The sequence below is a fragment of the Hippoglossus stenolepis genome, chromosome 11 (genome assembly GCF_022539355.2).
Source record: "Hippoglossus stenolepis isolate QCI-W04-F060 chromosome 11, HSTE1.2, whole genome shotgun sequence".
NCBI lineage: Eukaryota > Metazoa > Chordata > Actinopteri > Pleuronectiformes > Pleuronectidae > Hippoglossus > Hippoglossus stenolepis.
The window spans coordinates 10,030,746-10,046,302 of record NC_061493.1 but is presented as its reverse complement, the minus strand read 5'-3'; the positions used below and the strand labels follow the sequence as shown (position 1 = coordinate 10,046,302).

General features: G+C 41.9%; 2 protein-coding genes across 2 annotated transcripts; both read left to right on the top strand.

Moving 5' to 3' along the window:
- The first annotated feature begins 2,937 nt into the window (after positions 1 to 2,937).
- cnn2 (calponin 2) lies at positions 2,938 to 10,446 on the top strand. Its single transcript, XM_035170869.2, has 7 exons — positions 2,938 to 3,213; positions 6,037 to 6,158; positions 6,264 to 6,330; positions 6,770 to 6,907; positions 7,003 to 7,119; positions 8,624 to 8,770; positions 9,055 to 10,446. Exons 1-7 carry the CDS (start codon positions 3,157 to 3,159, stop codon positions 9,358 to 9,360), a joined length of 954 nt encoding a protein of 317 aa, XP_035026760.1. The 5' UTR covers positions 2,938 to 3,156; the 3' UTR covers positions 9,361 to 10,446.
- A 1,392-nt stretch (positions 10,447 to 11,838) lies between these two features.
- rps15 (ribosomal protein S15) lies at positions 11,839 to 15,521 on the top strand. The gene is made up of 4 exons (XM_035170345.2): positions 11,839 to 11,934; positions 12,329 to 12,414; positions 13,753 to 13,987; positions 15,365 to 15,521. The coding sequence occupies exons 1-4, from the start codon at positions 11,854 to 11,856 to the stop codon at positions 15,476 to 15,478; spliced, it is 516 nt and encodes a 171-aa protein (XP_035026236.1). The 5' UTR covers positions 11,839 to 11,853; the 3' UTR covers positions 15,479 to 15,521.
- Positions 15,522 to 15,557: the final 36 nt, after the last annotated feature.

Below are 15,557 nucleotides of genomic sequence, written 5' to 3'. Positions count from 1 at the left end.
ATTTGTGTATTACCGAATCACAACGTACGTTATCTCAAGGCACTTTTTGAACTTCAGTATTATAGAGAAACTCAATAGTTTCCACAATTTGAAATAGATTTCAAATCAAAAGCATCAAAACGTTTCGCATTTAAAAAGTGAGACATGGTAAATAATTGAAAAATGTTCAGATGACAAAGCAGGTTTCTTCTTGTGGAGGGATCGGTCAGAACCAAAGGAAGAACCCAGGGCTTTTCTATACTTCATTAATCTTGATGGGAAAAAACTCATGTTTAGGAGACTCATCTTTTTAAGTGCGTGCAATTAGGTGCAGATCCAAATAACGATCTGGATCTAATGAATTGAAATGTGGTTTCATAATGGGACTGATAGTTGGACTCTACTGCCATTCATCTTTTGGATTGATTTGTTGTGATTGATTTTTGCTCTAGTTAAAATGAACAATGGCTGAAACACGAGTGAAAACAAAGGACCTCACAGAATGCTCTCATCTTTGTAGAGGATGATTTGCTATCAGAGGACAATCCTTCCACGCTGGGTTTGACATCCCGCTCCAAACCTCGTTACATAGCCTCAAACATGCTGTGCCTCAAAATGACACCCGACTGAGTTTCCTGCAGAAATCCAAGTTTAGCCGCTGAACGAACCAGGAGAATGCTCAGTGGGGACGGAGCAGCTGGGACACACGTCAGATTTGCACGTTTGTCCAGTTTTCCTGACAATCCAAGAAGCTCAATGGCTTCTCTTTAACCAGTGTCCTCAAATAGATTACACAGCTTCTCTGGAAAATCAGCCGGGCGTGTGTCACAGCGAGGAAGGCTTCCTGCTAACAATATGTTTGAGGATGAGAAAATGTACAAATAGGATAAAAGATTTAGATGGTTTCTCCAGACGTTCATGTCAGGAATGTTGGCATTTTTATTCATGTACTTTCAACGGTTAAATCTCCTGGTTCAGGCTCCCTCACATTTCAAGTTTTAAAAAGAAAATATATTTAACAACTTTTATTTTATTTTATTTGAAAGTGATGAAGCAGTAGCATGGTAAAATAAATGGAGATAATTAACTAAAAGAAGAAAAAGGGCCTTTTCTAACTCGTTGTGACACGGATCACATCTGTCCTCTACGCTGTCGTCTCGTATTTAACAGTTGGACCAGGAGACATCAGTCTAGAATGAGTTTGACAATTCCTGCCAGAGCTTGTGCGTGTGTTATCTAAAACCCGCACAGCAGCCACATTACGTCACCTCGGCAGCTCATTGTGCTTCACTCAAGTTCCCCCAAACTTTTTTTTTCTCTCCTCCAAACCGACTGTGAGTCAAAGAAGTGCGACGGCCCGTCTCGTCCAGTGCACGTCTGGTATGCAGGGTGGGACCCGCCGATCACTCCCACCATTCAGGAATCTGGGACGTTTCCTTCCATATAAGGACTTTTTGATATCAATCGCGACCTAAGGAAGCGCAGGAGAGGGGCGGAGCCTAGGATCGATTAACGAAGCGCACGAGCAGAGAGTCGGCAGGAGGAGCGAGAGGAGTCAGGCCCGCGCACTTCCCTCGTCGCCGGAAATCAACGTGTTCTTTTATATCGTGGAGGAATAGGTAGATTAGATTCTGTTTTCACGAATCGAATCAAATTATATGTAAATCTAATCTGGTGCAAAGACTGTAACATGCAGAGGAATATACAAATATGTGGAATATATATAAAAGAGAGGGACATATAAATGGAAATGTGAGGATACAATAGGACTTCATTAGCAGGTACAGTTAGCAATATTAGCACATTAGTCTTATAGAGTCCTCAATAGAGACTATATATTGTCATTCCTTGTTGCTGTACTGTTCTATGTGAATTTAGGCTCAACATAGTGGTTTTTTTTACCCGGTATTATATATTTGGGGTAAAAGACACAATATATACTATAGTCATATACATTAGTATAGTCATTATTTACTGTCTAAAACTTGATGTTTTTAAGATGGAAGCTATTTGTTCATGGGGGCTTTGGGTGCCCTCAATGTCCAAAATGCCCTTTTGTCAAGGTGTTTTTCTTGTGTGTGTGTGAAGACCAGCCCATGGCCCATATGAAAAAGAACATATGCTGAAAATCATGCTGGTCTATGATGTTTTTAATTCTTGTTCCATGTGCCCTTCCAAACGCCCTGTTCACTACTCTCTGTTACTGGGACTACATGAAGATTCAGACAGGACAAGTTTGACTAAAGAATCATAATAAACTCTTAACAGTAATAAAAATCAATGGCGATTAGTTCAGAGGTAAATACATTTCCTTTTGACCCCTGCCGGCTTGGTTAATTTGTAAACACAATTATACAAAAACTACTGGAAGGAATTACCACAAATATTAATGGTAGGATTCAGTATGGATCAGTGATGAACTTGTTGTGGAACGTTTGGTGTGGATCAAGATTTATCTGGCATGATTAGGTGATTTTCAACCTTTTATATAGATTTTTCAGATAATCATGTCTGAACGTTGATGAGAAACATATTTAGAGGGTTGGTACCGATCCCCAAAAATCTGGATTTAGTGGATTTAAATGAGACTCCATTTAGGTGTTGGTATTTTCAGCAAGAAGTAAGAAAAATAGCTAGAAACCTAGCCTTAGCTATAAGGATTGTTTTAATCGAAGTGGACCGTTGGGCCTTGGTGCTTAATCTAAAATAACTGTAAAAATGAATGTTGACTTTAAAATGACATATTAGATATCCCTCTTTAGAGATAACCCACCCCTGGTAGCTATACCCCCCTATTCGCTAAAAACAAATAACTTTGTGGGTTTCTAGACTTCTAATTCCCATACCCCTGCCATTTTTTCCAAAGCAAATCCCAACACTTCACCCTGTTGACGTGTTGTGTTGAATATGAATGAGGGCTGTAGACGCCCCTCTCCTATAAGAGCGTGGTGGTGGAGGTGAACTCTCAGCAGTGAACCATCTTGCCTCGTCGGGTCCCGCTCTTCGACAGAAACCGTGGGAGCGCTGTAATTGGCGGCAGTGACAGAGAAAGGAAGTATTTAGTTCTCACCGACGTTTCATTGGAAGAGAAAGTCCAGGAGAGTTTGGAACAGATTTGATCCTCAACTCTCATCGTCAGCTCCGCAGGAAAAAAAACCTCTCTCAACCCTCCCGACCATGACCACGTTCAACAGAGGTCCTGCCTACGGGCTGTCTGCGGAAGTCAAAAACAAGGTGCGTGTGTTTGTTTGAGTTGTGATTGATCGTAAATTAACTTAAGTCGCAATCGGGGGAGAAAAAACAACTTCTTCTTCTGCTCACCGTGCTTTTCCCGTGACGCCTGTGTCGCAGTCACCTGGCCTCCATTTTGATGTGAGAGCGCACAGGTTGAAAGGTACAGAGAGGAAAAAGATGTCAACACGGATAAATGAAGCGTTTTTCATTAGTTTCCCGAACTTTTATAATCTCCACATAACTTTTTTTTGGGACTAGTTGGCAAAGTAAAGTTCCACTTTGAATTTAACATTTAGTTTCACACCTGGACGAGCTGGGTTTTAAATTTTCTAGAAGGCAACTCAAAAAAAGAAAAAAAAAAACAGGAGCATGGGCGTTGTCCCTTTTCTTCTTGGCTCAGAAGTGCGTGTGTGCGTGTGTTTCTCCTTGTTTGTTTCCAGCATTTTTTTGCTCGGCTGCACGTTGTGACCCGCATTAGCAGATAATGGAAGATAATTCGATTCGCATACAAGTGCCCTCCTCTTCATGATAACATCTCCCTGGGTTCTTTGCCATCTCTACAAAGTCCAGGAATAGTTCCCTACATTCCCCCTGATCCCAGGGGGTTTTCTCCCCAGACTTCAATGCACACAAACCAAACCATTGTCCACAGTGAACCTGGCTGTGGAGTAATGTGTGTTTCCACCTTGTTTGTTTTGACCTGTCTGCACAGATCCCTGCACACCCGGATCCACTTAAAATACCAGGCCTGATGCTGGAGATTACTATTGCTGGCTGCCAGCTCTGTAACCTTCAGACCTCCATCTAAATAATGAACCGGTTGTCTCTAACCAGGCCGGGGCAATAAAGCAGTATCAGTCATTATGGCAGGGTAATTGTCATCAATAACGATATAACCTTGCTTGGTGAGAAGATGTAACACATTATTAGTCAACCGTATATTTGTAAAAGGTTTGTCAAGCCAACTATCTATAAAGCACATTTGAAAACAAGCAGATTTCACCAAAGTGCTTTACAATAAAACCAGACGATGCAAAAATGCTAGGAAAGATGAAATAACATAGAAATGCGACAACGTGTATTAAGAATGACCCAAGAAGAAGATGAGGGTCTTCAGTTTTGTCTTAAATGTGTCGTAGAAAATTTCAACCACCTTCACCCGGGAGCGAAAATCACACTCTAAACTTTAAAAGAAATAATATCGCACTCATTCTGATAATTTAGCATCATTGTCTTGATATGAAACTTTCTATCTTGATATCATTTGTGCCCAGATGGCCACATTTCAAACTTGGCTTTCCAGTTGCAGCTAGGAGATAAATTCTTTAACTCGCACCTTCAGCTGATTTATTATTGTGTTTTTTATTTTTCCATCTGCATTCCTGAGCCGTGCCCTTGTATGGGAGAGAAAGGGTCACCCACCCCCACCCCCCACCCCCACCACCACTTTCCCCAAAAGTCTCCACAGAACAACATGTGCTGGCCGTGAAGAATAACGTGTAGATTTCCTGTGTGTTACCTTGAATGTAGAGGGTGGCTGGGTGGGGGTGGGTTAAAGAGATGCTGAATTGAGTGGTATTTCCGGCCACTGGTGACGTAGCCCCCTCCGTGAAATGCTAGGCATTTGCACTTCTCCTCAAACCCCACCTCCCCACTACTCCTTTTTTTTTAAATCCTACTTAACACTAATACATGCAGGAAATTTACCTGTGGTATTTCACACAAGTGAAGACACTGAGCTTAAAGTTGAACAGCTGCAGTATACGTCCTTTTTCTAAGTGTCCCCCACCGTCTTGTGTTCATTCAACGGCGCAACACACACTCCTGCCCCCCCCCCCTCCCTCGCTGCTCCGTTCTGCTCTTTGTATCCAAGCACGGCAGAACAAATTCCTGGTGTTCAGCTTGTCTCTGTAAATTTACATCTGTAGACTTCGGCGTAGGGCAATTAAAACAGGCCAATATTGTTTTTTAATAAGGGGATAACCAAACGAAGGAAATGTAATTAGAAGACAGAAATTCCTTCAGACTGCAACCAGCTGTGAGTCGAGTGCGGCCAACTTCTATGGATAGAGTAGGTCAAGCTCTGCGGTGCAGTCTCTCTTTCCCTCCAGGGAACAGAGGGAGATTGTTAGCTGGTGGATAGTTTGCGCGCAGCACGTTTCGACACCTGATCCTAAACAGGAGGAGAAGAAATGTATATCTTACTGACTTTTTTTTTTTTTCCTTCTCATTTCTGCTTTCCAGACTGAGCTGCTGTTTATGTGATCACAATTATCCTCCTAAATGGCGTCTTTCACAGCCAGCGTTGTGTGTTTCTTGCACTTTCTTACACCTAATGTCATTCAATCAAAACAGGGTTCTAAATCACAGTGACACCTTCACTACAGAGTCAATCTTTGTGCCATGTTTAGCCTTGTTAAACTCACCCTCCCTCGCTTTTTTCAGCAATGGCCTTCCTGTGCAGAATTTGTGCAGTTTACCAAACAGGATATCCTTGTTTTCGTGCGTGTGTGTTGGGTCATGTCAGTGTCACCTTTTTGTTTATGTGGGCTGAATAAGAGACAACCCACTGTGTAGACATAGCTCACTATACTGAAACTCCGAGGTGACCATGAAACAGGATTTCTTGCAGTCATAACACACTTCTGAGGACCAGTGTTAATGTTATGTGATATATAATAACCCCCCCTCTTCTATCATTGTTATAGATGCAGCTTTGTTATCAGTGTCTTTATGTAGTTTGTGCGAGTGGGAGGTCAATGTGGGCAGGAAGGAACAACAAATAAGACCATGAAAGTATTAACTGGCTCTCTTTCCCACCAGATCGCACAGAAGTATGACCTTCAGAAAGAAGAGGAGCTGAGGAACTGGATCGAGGAGGTCACCGGCGAAACCATCGGCCCTGACTTCCAGAAAGGCCTGAAGGACGGAATCATTCTGTGCAAGTAAGCAGAGATCATCGATTTGTTGGTTACGCTTTAACACGAGCCCTTTAATCTGTTGGTACAGTCGTTTAGAGAACTTTAATATTTTCCTCTTTTCTGTCTCAGACTTATCAACACTCTCCAACCAGGCTCAGTGAAAAAGGTCAACCACTCAAAGCTGAACTGGCCTCAGGTGAGTCAGATGATAATAAATGCTTTCTAACCAGATGAAGGTGTGTTTAAATCATGCTCATTGTTTCCTAGCTGACATCAGTTGGTACTCTTTGGTACTACCGGTTCCCACACCAGTGATTTTAGACAGTTATATGTCATTAACAAATTGCTCCCTGTGCTGTTGTAGTGTTTTACATGTTTTCTACCAGTTAGCATGTCGGCACGCTGAATCACGCTGGCTAATAGTTACACTTGTATGGAAGCAGTGTTTTATTGGAACTGTTTTTTTACGCTGAGGTGTAACCAGTCACTGCAAACACACTCCTATATTTGAGACTACAACAGATGGTTCACAAACAACAACAAAAAAATCCCACGTCTGTCGTTATAAATCCTTTTTAAAATATTATTGCTGATCGTCTTAAAATCTGTGCGTTTTTTTTTTTGCATTTCTTAAGATGGAGAATCTGACGAACTTCGTCAAAGCCATCACTGTGTACCAGCTGAAGCCTCATGACCTCTTCGAGGCCAACGACCTGTTTGAGTGCGGCAACATGACGCAGGTGCAGACGACGCTGCTCGCACTGGCCGGCATGGTGAGTCTTAATAAGAATGCACTGGGAGTGCCTATAGGTGTGTGTGGTTTTTCAAAGTCCACATTGACAACTGGCTCCACTTTTTTCTCTTCAAGGCAAAGACCAAGGGCTGCAACTCCCGGACGGACATCGGGGTGAAGTACGCAGACAAGCAGGAGAGGATGTTTGATGAGGAGAAGATGAAGGCTGGACAGTGCGTCATTGGCCTGCAGGTACAAGTTTGTTTGGAGGCTTGTTCATGAACCGAGTCCAGGTTTAGATCTGAAACTCTAATCAAACCAGCAGAAACTGAACGATGTGGACCATTGATCTCCGGTATCACATGACTGAAGTTGATGTTGGTACAGGTTTGACGGTGATATTCAAGGCTGCAGAAGAGAAAATAATCCAGTGAGACGGAACAAACTTAAACGCAATACTTAAATTGTGAGAAATAGCATTCCACAGAATCGTTTGCCGGAGCCCGACAGGAGGTGAGGCTCTCGGTATGCTTGGAAGGCTGCGCTCACCACTGCATGTGTCGAAACTATTTCGAAACCAGAGTTTGTCTTGGTCCCATGTCAGGCAGAGCATACTTGTATGTGAGAGCTGGTCATTGTTCTCACAGCTTCTTGAGTCGCTCTGTTTTGTTATTGTTTCTGTCAGTAGAGGGTTAGGGTTTCTGTCAGTTAGATATGAGGGCTTACTACAGACAGGAGAAGGAGACAGTACGACTCACTGTTTAGAAGGCGAGGACAGGTGACTGTAACTTCAAAAGCATTTGCTTGTCTAAATTCCAGTGATCTTATGCAATATCTTACCACAGTTTTGTGCAAGAGCAGCCAGAGTGACAACGGTAATATTAATTCAGTAATTTTTTTTATAAATAAAAGCCTTTTCCAAAATGGTCTCTAATTTAGATTGGATGGGTCATATGTTTTTAATGCATGTCCTCACGAAAATGTATCTTCTCTGGCACAGGCTAGAAGAATTATTAGTTCTGATACCTGCTGCTGCATCATCAGTCTGTTTGGGGTTAAGTTAATGCATTTAACTAATGCCTTTCTAACCAGCCTGCTAGCTAGGGTTTTGCAACATGGGGAAATGCAAGTTTTACGATATGTGGCTTTAGAATGAAAGTGCTCATGTTGGTTGGAGCGGATATATGCAGGTTTTCTTAGAATTTGCCTTTATTCTCTTTTTCCCTGTTGAGTCATGTTCGACATCACAGAAACTGAGAAGCTCTCTTGCATGATACAAAGAAAAGAAATTGCTGTTGCACATTGTTCCCAAGATGTGAAAAACAATAAGTAAACAAACATTCATCCACGCCATTGCCCGGAAGTTCAATGCATGCATTAATCTCGTGCTAAAAAAAGATGCAGTGCTGGTGTCTAGGAAGCCAAAATAAAGAACCTTGGCATCATGTTTCCATCGCTGCTGATTGGGGCCGAATAAAAATCAGTTTGTTATTTGACTCAAAAGAATGTAGTTGGTATCTATTCCCATTAAAGCCGAAAGTCAGATGTTTGAGGTTTTTTTTAATTTTTTTTTAAAAAACCAGTTGAAAAGGGGCTTTACAGAATGTGTTCACTTGTATATTTTCACTTTTGTTTTCGTTTGGTCTTGACTTTCACTTCAATAGGAATTAAAATGTCAGTTAAGTTGTTTTTATAGCTGTAGACACTGTTTATGTTAATTGTTAATTGTAAAAGCAATGCTTTTTTGTTTTTTTAGATGGGGACCAACAAGTGTGCCAGTCAGGCAGGTATGAATGCATATGGCACCAGGAGGCACTTATACGACCCAAAAGTTCAAATCCAGCCGCCAATGGACAACACAACCATCAGTCTGCAAATGGGCACCAACAAGGGAGCGAGCCAGGTACTGATATCATCTCTCCCCCATAAAGTCAGTATTATTGGACTGAGTGGAAACAAGCCCCAGGGAATCACTGTTATTGTCCTCACTGCTGTAAACTTGTATCATGTTTGGTCTTGTAGACAAAGCCGTAAACTCCTGGATTGTCTACTTCAAAACTGAGCTCAGTGATATCTTTGTTGAGAACTTTTTAAAGCTTATACAGGAAAGATAAAAGTGACTTATGACTCCATAAAACCGAAGGGGGAAGAAAAAAAGTTGCTCATTTTCTTCTTGTGTCTTTACAGGCTGGGATGACGGCTCCAGGAACGAGGCGTGCCATTTACGACCAGAAGCTGAACACAGACAAGTGTGACAACAGCACCATGTCCCTACAGATGGGCTACAGCCAGGGAGCCAGCCAGAGCGGACAGAACTTCGGACTGGGCCGGCAGATCTGTGACGTAAAGTACTGTCCTAAACCCGGAGAGGTTGCCAGCGATCAGAACGGGGCAGCGGTCGCCCAACCTTTCGTCCCAGAATTCCAAGACGAGGGTTACCAAGGTTACCAGGAAGAGGAGCAGGTGTACCAAGAGGAAGGGACGGACTACTAGGAGGAAGGAGAGAGCTGAGGAAGGGAAAGTGCGATTGTATAAAGGAGGCGAGTTGTGCAACAGGACCTCGAGGCAGGTGGTTCATTTTTTATATCAACAGGATGCTGCACCTCTTTTGGGTCATATCCTTTGAGTATTGAATGAAATTGTCTTCTTAGCATTTTGGAAGACCAGTGTCACACATATCATGATGAACTGTATTTCTGTGGGGTGTTTTTGTTTTTAAAATGTTTTATTTAAAGTGACCACAGAAGCCAATCTTCTTGGCCGAGCTTGTTTTCTATCCCAGGGATTTTTTTATGTGCCAAAGCCCCACCTTCCCTTTTGTTGCTATGGTATTTGTCGACTCATTAGTTACATTAAGGGAGATCTCGGGGGGGTTTTGTTAAGGGCAATATGAAACTAAAAGTGAAATATTATTGATATTTCAATTTTTTTTTCTCTTAAATCTGTTATCTGATCAAAACACCCATGAATGTGCTAATCTATAAGAACTGTTACATCTGTAAACATCAGCTTATTTGTATAATAATGAAAATGAATATGTATGAGCTACTTCTTCAGTATCTTCTTCATCCCTTCAGTATTGATCATTGACAGTAGTAAACAGTTGTTATGGTTGTCTAGACGGACAAAGGGACCAAAATATTTTTAACAAACCAGTTTTATCATCTTGTATTGTCTCCGTCTCTCACTGAGTTCAATGTTTTCCTTTTTTTAATGGAGGAAATATTTCCTCTGTTTGCATAACCAGTCGGACTGGAGCTGAGCTTGTTTCTTTTGGATGAAGTCGATGCAGTGGGGGAGTAGATCAAATAATACTCCAGTGAAGTTTTGAACATTCCAAGCAAGGATGTTTAAAATCATTCTTGAATATTGGTTGATATGCAAACCAATCATGATTTATATTTGATCATTAAGATTGTGATTTTTGCTTTTTTTAAATGGGGGGGGCTTTTCTTTTGGGGGCGACCTTGACTCTGAATAACATTTTGTATTGGACTTTTATGCCCGTGGAACAAGACCATGTTTGAATTGAGAACAATGTTGAATGTGAATACAGTGTAATAAAATGTGTATTCATTATCTGGTGTCAGTTTGATTTGTAAAGAAAATATTAAGGACTGTGATGAATTTCTGTGTCTATGGTGATTTAGTTCATTATGGAAGAAAATTAAGTTTCATGATGAATCCTAAAAAGACAGGAAGGGTAATGAAAATTGCTGTGGCCAGTTCTGAGGCTGCACTATGGAAATAATACTGCACACAGCTGTATAATACTGCAGGTGGGAATCATGAAACAGACATGTTATAATATAAGTGTTCTCTCACATGAAACACATTTGGTATCTAGCGATGCCGATAGTTACTTGCACGAAGGTTATGTTTTCATTGCGGTCTGTCAGCAAGATCCTGCTCAAACTACTGAACCGAGTGCTCTCAGCAAATGACCTTACGGTAATTCTCCAGAAAAGTGGCCTCTGTGACTGATGAATGTTTGACATTAGCTAGTGTGACCCAGAGGTTAGAGAAACAGGAGTTTGTGTGTGTGTGTGCGTGTGTGTTTTCAGCACTTATGGATGGATTAAACGACGTAGTCAAATTTCCTGTGTTTAAAACATACTTGAACAAAAAAGTATTCTTACTACTGAGGCATCAGTGATCACAAGATAAATCAAATGGGTTGTGAGATGAATAAGAGGGAAAAGTCAATCTTTTATTTTGACTTTTTGTGATACATTTGAGAGTTTTACCTCTTTGGGACTCAAACAGTCATTGATATGAAACCATGTGAGAACTTTAGAGAGAGCTGATGGTGCTTCGGTGGAGCCACTTTAACGCTGCACTGTGAGGGGATTACAGATTGCTCTTTAACACTGTTTTTACATTTTTTTTATTATATAATCCTCTCAAATATATTGATAATAAAAAAACTAAAAAACAATTGTAAATATGGGGGAGTAAAAACAAATACCCTCCCCACCACCACTACTACCTAAAATGTCTTGGATTAACTAGCATCAAACTGAAATACTTAAATGAGTAATAAGTATAGTACTTACTATAGTAAATGCAGTTGTACTTTCCACTTTAGGGCCTTTTTTAGTTTAGTCTAGTTTATTTCTGACCTGCCCCTTTCATATAAATAACATAAATACAGATGACCAGCACTTTTTTTTAAATTGTATTTCTTTCTCACAAATGAATTATTCATGAATCCATAGCCACCAACATCACATAAATAACTTTACACACTTTCATTCCTTTTTCTTTCTTAATTGTCTTAACTTGAATAATATTAGACATGAACAAAGTGTCTCTAGTTTCCCTCCTGAAGATCAGAAGTGAGGCTCAAGAGTCACTTACAGAAACCAAAGTGAAACCCGGACACGTCGGTAGAAACCTGACACTTCTCAGAAACTGCAGTTATTTTGATGTCACAGCGCCACCTGCTGGGTCACTGAGGGAGCTGACGCCGGCAGACGCCACCGGATGTTGTGTCTTAAAATCCCGCGATATCAGACCGGGCGGGATTTCAGGCCGTTCTTTCCCCCCGGAACTTCAAGCAAGATGGTAGGTGTTTTAGCGATCGTGACGCTTATTGAATATAATCTACATTCATCCGAGCTGTATAGTGGATAGTTAAGATGTCTGACTGTGTCTCCAGACAGTTACAAACCCACACTGACTGTTTAGTAGAAAATCGCGGCCCAAAAATGTCAGATCAACATGTTTGTAGGCTCCGTGTTAGCCTGAGCTGTGGCTAAGCTAACCCGGTGGCCCTACGTAGTCCGAGCTAATGGATCAAACCGAGCCGTGTGTATAATGTTCCTCTGAGTTAAAACGCCACCACACAACATGTGATTATTGTCACAGTGCGGCCACGAGCTGAGTGTTAGCCCCGTGATGTGTGAATGCTAACTGTGGAAGCTACTTTCTGACCGGGAGCCATGTCTGTCTTTTCCAGGCGGACACCGAGATCAAGAAGAAGCGTACCTTCAGGAAGTTCACCTTCCGAGGTGTGGACCTGGACCAGCTGCTGGACATGTCCTAGTGAGTGACACACTGCTGCTGCTGATCTGTGGTCAGCGGCAGCTACTGAGCCACAATCGCACTGATTAAATAAAGTCGATTCTGCTGATCAGTAGTAATGAGAAGCTGAAGTTTGTTTCGGTCACTTATTAAACTCGGATCCAGGTGAAATGTTTTTTCCAGAAATTACTTTGTCCTTTTTTATTTGTCAGACCTGTAACTCAGGTCTTGCATCGTGATAAACTCGTGACTGTATATTACTGCAGCAGATGAAACTTTACTTATTCTCCAGAATCGTTAACTTGTAATCCACCTTTGATTGCCATGGATTTTCATCTTGTGTATATCAGAGCAGATCAATCCAAATGTTTGCTGAGGCTCACTAGAGACCTCGCCTAGGCTGTGTCTGAAATCACCCACTAATCACTGTATAGGGAGTTTGCCCCTTTTGTGGTTGTGTCTGAGTGTTAGATGAAGTTTTTTAAACCCTGTATAGTGCACTCATTGTTTCCCATCATGCATTTTACTTGCGGTTGAGAGGAGCGAGGGGAACAGCCTGACCTGTCGCGTAAATGGAAGCAGCACAAACTGCGGAAATCAAGTTTATTTCTACATTTAATATTTTTTAACTTATGTATTAATAGCCGTTAGGGTTAATTTTCCACTGGCCGACGTTTTTGTTGTACGTCATAATCCTGCGACAATGCCAGCGCAGAGACAACAGTAGTGACAGTGTTTTTTCTTTCACAGGTGAGCTCACTATAGTTCTCTATAGTAGTCACTGTATAGTGAAGTAGAGAATAGTGAGGGGGTTGGCGATTTCAGACACAACCCTAGTATTTACAGAAATTGGCACATGTTTGCTGATACAGGATTTTGCTGTCAATCCCCAAACCATACTGTAGCTGTCTCTCAATTCAGGGGCAGCTTCCTTTTGGAGGCTGCGTTTGAAGACTGATTGCACCACAGCGGCCTGACTAGTCTGTCCCTTTTCAAAGGCTTGTTTAAACATGGCCCACGTATGCTTCTTCTCTCGACAAGTGCATCGTTGTGCCAACCCATCCGATAATTCATTGTACACCGGTGACCGCTAACAAGCTAGTTATCTGGGTGGCTGAGGGGCAGTGGCTTAAAATTGCTAATACAATAAAATAAGAGCAGGACGAGCTGATGACACAAATGAGAAATCCTCTGTAGACCAGACTATCGAGCCGGCCCACTTCTTCCTGGCCAGATTTTATTCTCCAAAGGAGACGGACCCTGAATTTAGAGACGGCCTGTGTCTGTATCTTACAAGTGATTTAAACTTTGTTACAGGCGTTTGGGTGTAATTGTCATCACTGTCTTCTCATCCTCTAGTGAGCAGCTGATGCAGCTGTACTGCGCTCGCCAGAGGAGGAGGCTTAACCGCGGCCTGCGCCGTAAGCAGCAGTCCCTCTTGAAGCGCCTGCGCAAGGCCAAGAAGGAGGCTCCCCCCATGGAGAAACCCGAGGTGGTGAAGACCCATCTGAGGGACATGGTCATCCTGCCTGAGATGGTCGGATCAATGGTTGGCGTGTACAACGGCAAAACTTTCAACCAGGTTGAAATCAAGGTGAGGTTGTCTTGGTTAGCCGCGAGAGCAAGTGTGTAACCTGGGACTCTTATGAATCAACATATCTTTTGTGTTTTTTAAGAAGACGAGTCATACATTTACATTAGAGTTAAACATCTGTCTGTACAGAGAAACAGGTCAGAATAAATTAGTCTAAAGCCCAATTCATGCTTCTGCGTCGAATCTAAGGCGTAGCTCCCATGTAGCCTGCGCCGTACCCTGACGTGCACCTCCTCCCCAAAATGTAACTACACGAGGCGACGCAGACCGCAAGAGCTGTGATTGGTCCGCTTGGTAGCATCGCATTTCGTTACAGACATGTCCTCAGTCTTTCTCTTCTTCATTGCAGTTCTTTAAGAAAATGTAATTGCTCTTCAACATCTACCAGCTCCGACATAACTCCATTGTTAAGTAAACAAGACGACAGATAATTTTTATATAAGAGGACCGGGAACTGGAAGAAACTCGACACAGTAGCAAAGAAACTTGTTTTGGCTCCATGCAGTGTAGAGCGAGAGCGACGCGCACACACCTATGCACGTCTGTGAACGCTCACAACGGCGTAGGCCCTGTTCATATGACATTGCTTCGGTGCAGACAATGAATCGGCCTCAAGCTACAATAATTTTCAAGACCTTAATAGTGCCTGTTTAGTTTTCTCTCTGACCAGGGTCTTTACAGGAATCCAGTCGGTGTTCTCTTTCTTCTCAGAGCTCCAACAGGCACATTTAAAATTACATTAGTGACATTTTAGAACCATGGCTCAGTGGAGGCTGCATATGAGGAGGCATGTAAATCTCATTCCAGACAAATGAGCCAGTAACGGCTGCTATCAACTATAGAGCTGGGGAAAAAACCTGAAATGAAATTACTCAAATTGATACAGATGTTATGTTATATTTGGCAAATTAAGTGACTCCTCTTGGTCCTTGTGTTCAGTGTGAATTATCTTACAAAGTTTCTCACTCATACCATCTTAAGTTCTGAGCCATCCATTTCTCTGAAATGTCTTGGCCTGAAAAAAAGTAAAATCTCAGAGCTGCAGTATTACACACTCAACACCATGTTATTGAAAAGTGACGACAACAGTTATGTATTTAATGAATGCAGAGCTGTTAAGAACCATTGCCTATAGGAACATGCAGGCTAACGCATCTCATCCTGACTTCTAGTTTTAGATGCACACAGTTTCAATCCTGCCTAAATTACACAGATTCAGTGAAACTTGTAATTGACAGTCTATTATCAGCAGCTATTAAATCACAACATGCTGTTTTATACATCGAGTGTGATGTTTATTTGTATCACAGGATTTATTTAAATGAGGTTTTTATTTGTCTGCCAATCCTCATTTTCTTCTTTCTTCCCCCTCCACAGCCTGAGATGTGCGGCCACTACTTGGGCGAGTTCTCCATCACTTACAAGCCAGTCAAGCACGGTCGCCCCGGTATCGGAGCCACACACTCTTCTCGTTTCATCCCTCTGAAGTAGAATGGCTGTATTTGTATAAATAAAGGAAACTGGGTGCTCCACACAACTTGTCTGCTTCGCTTTCTTTTGCACAATGTTT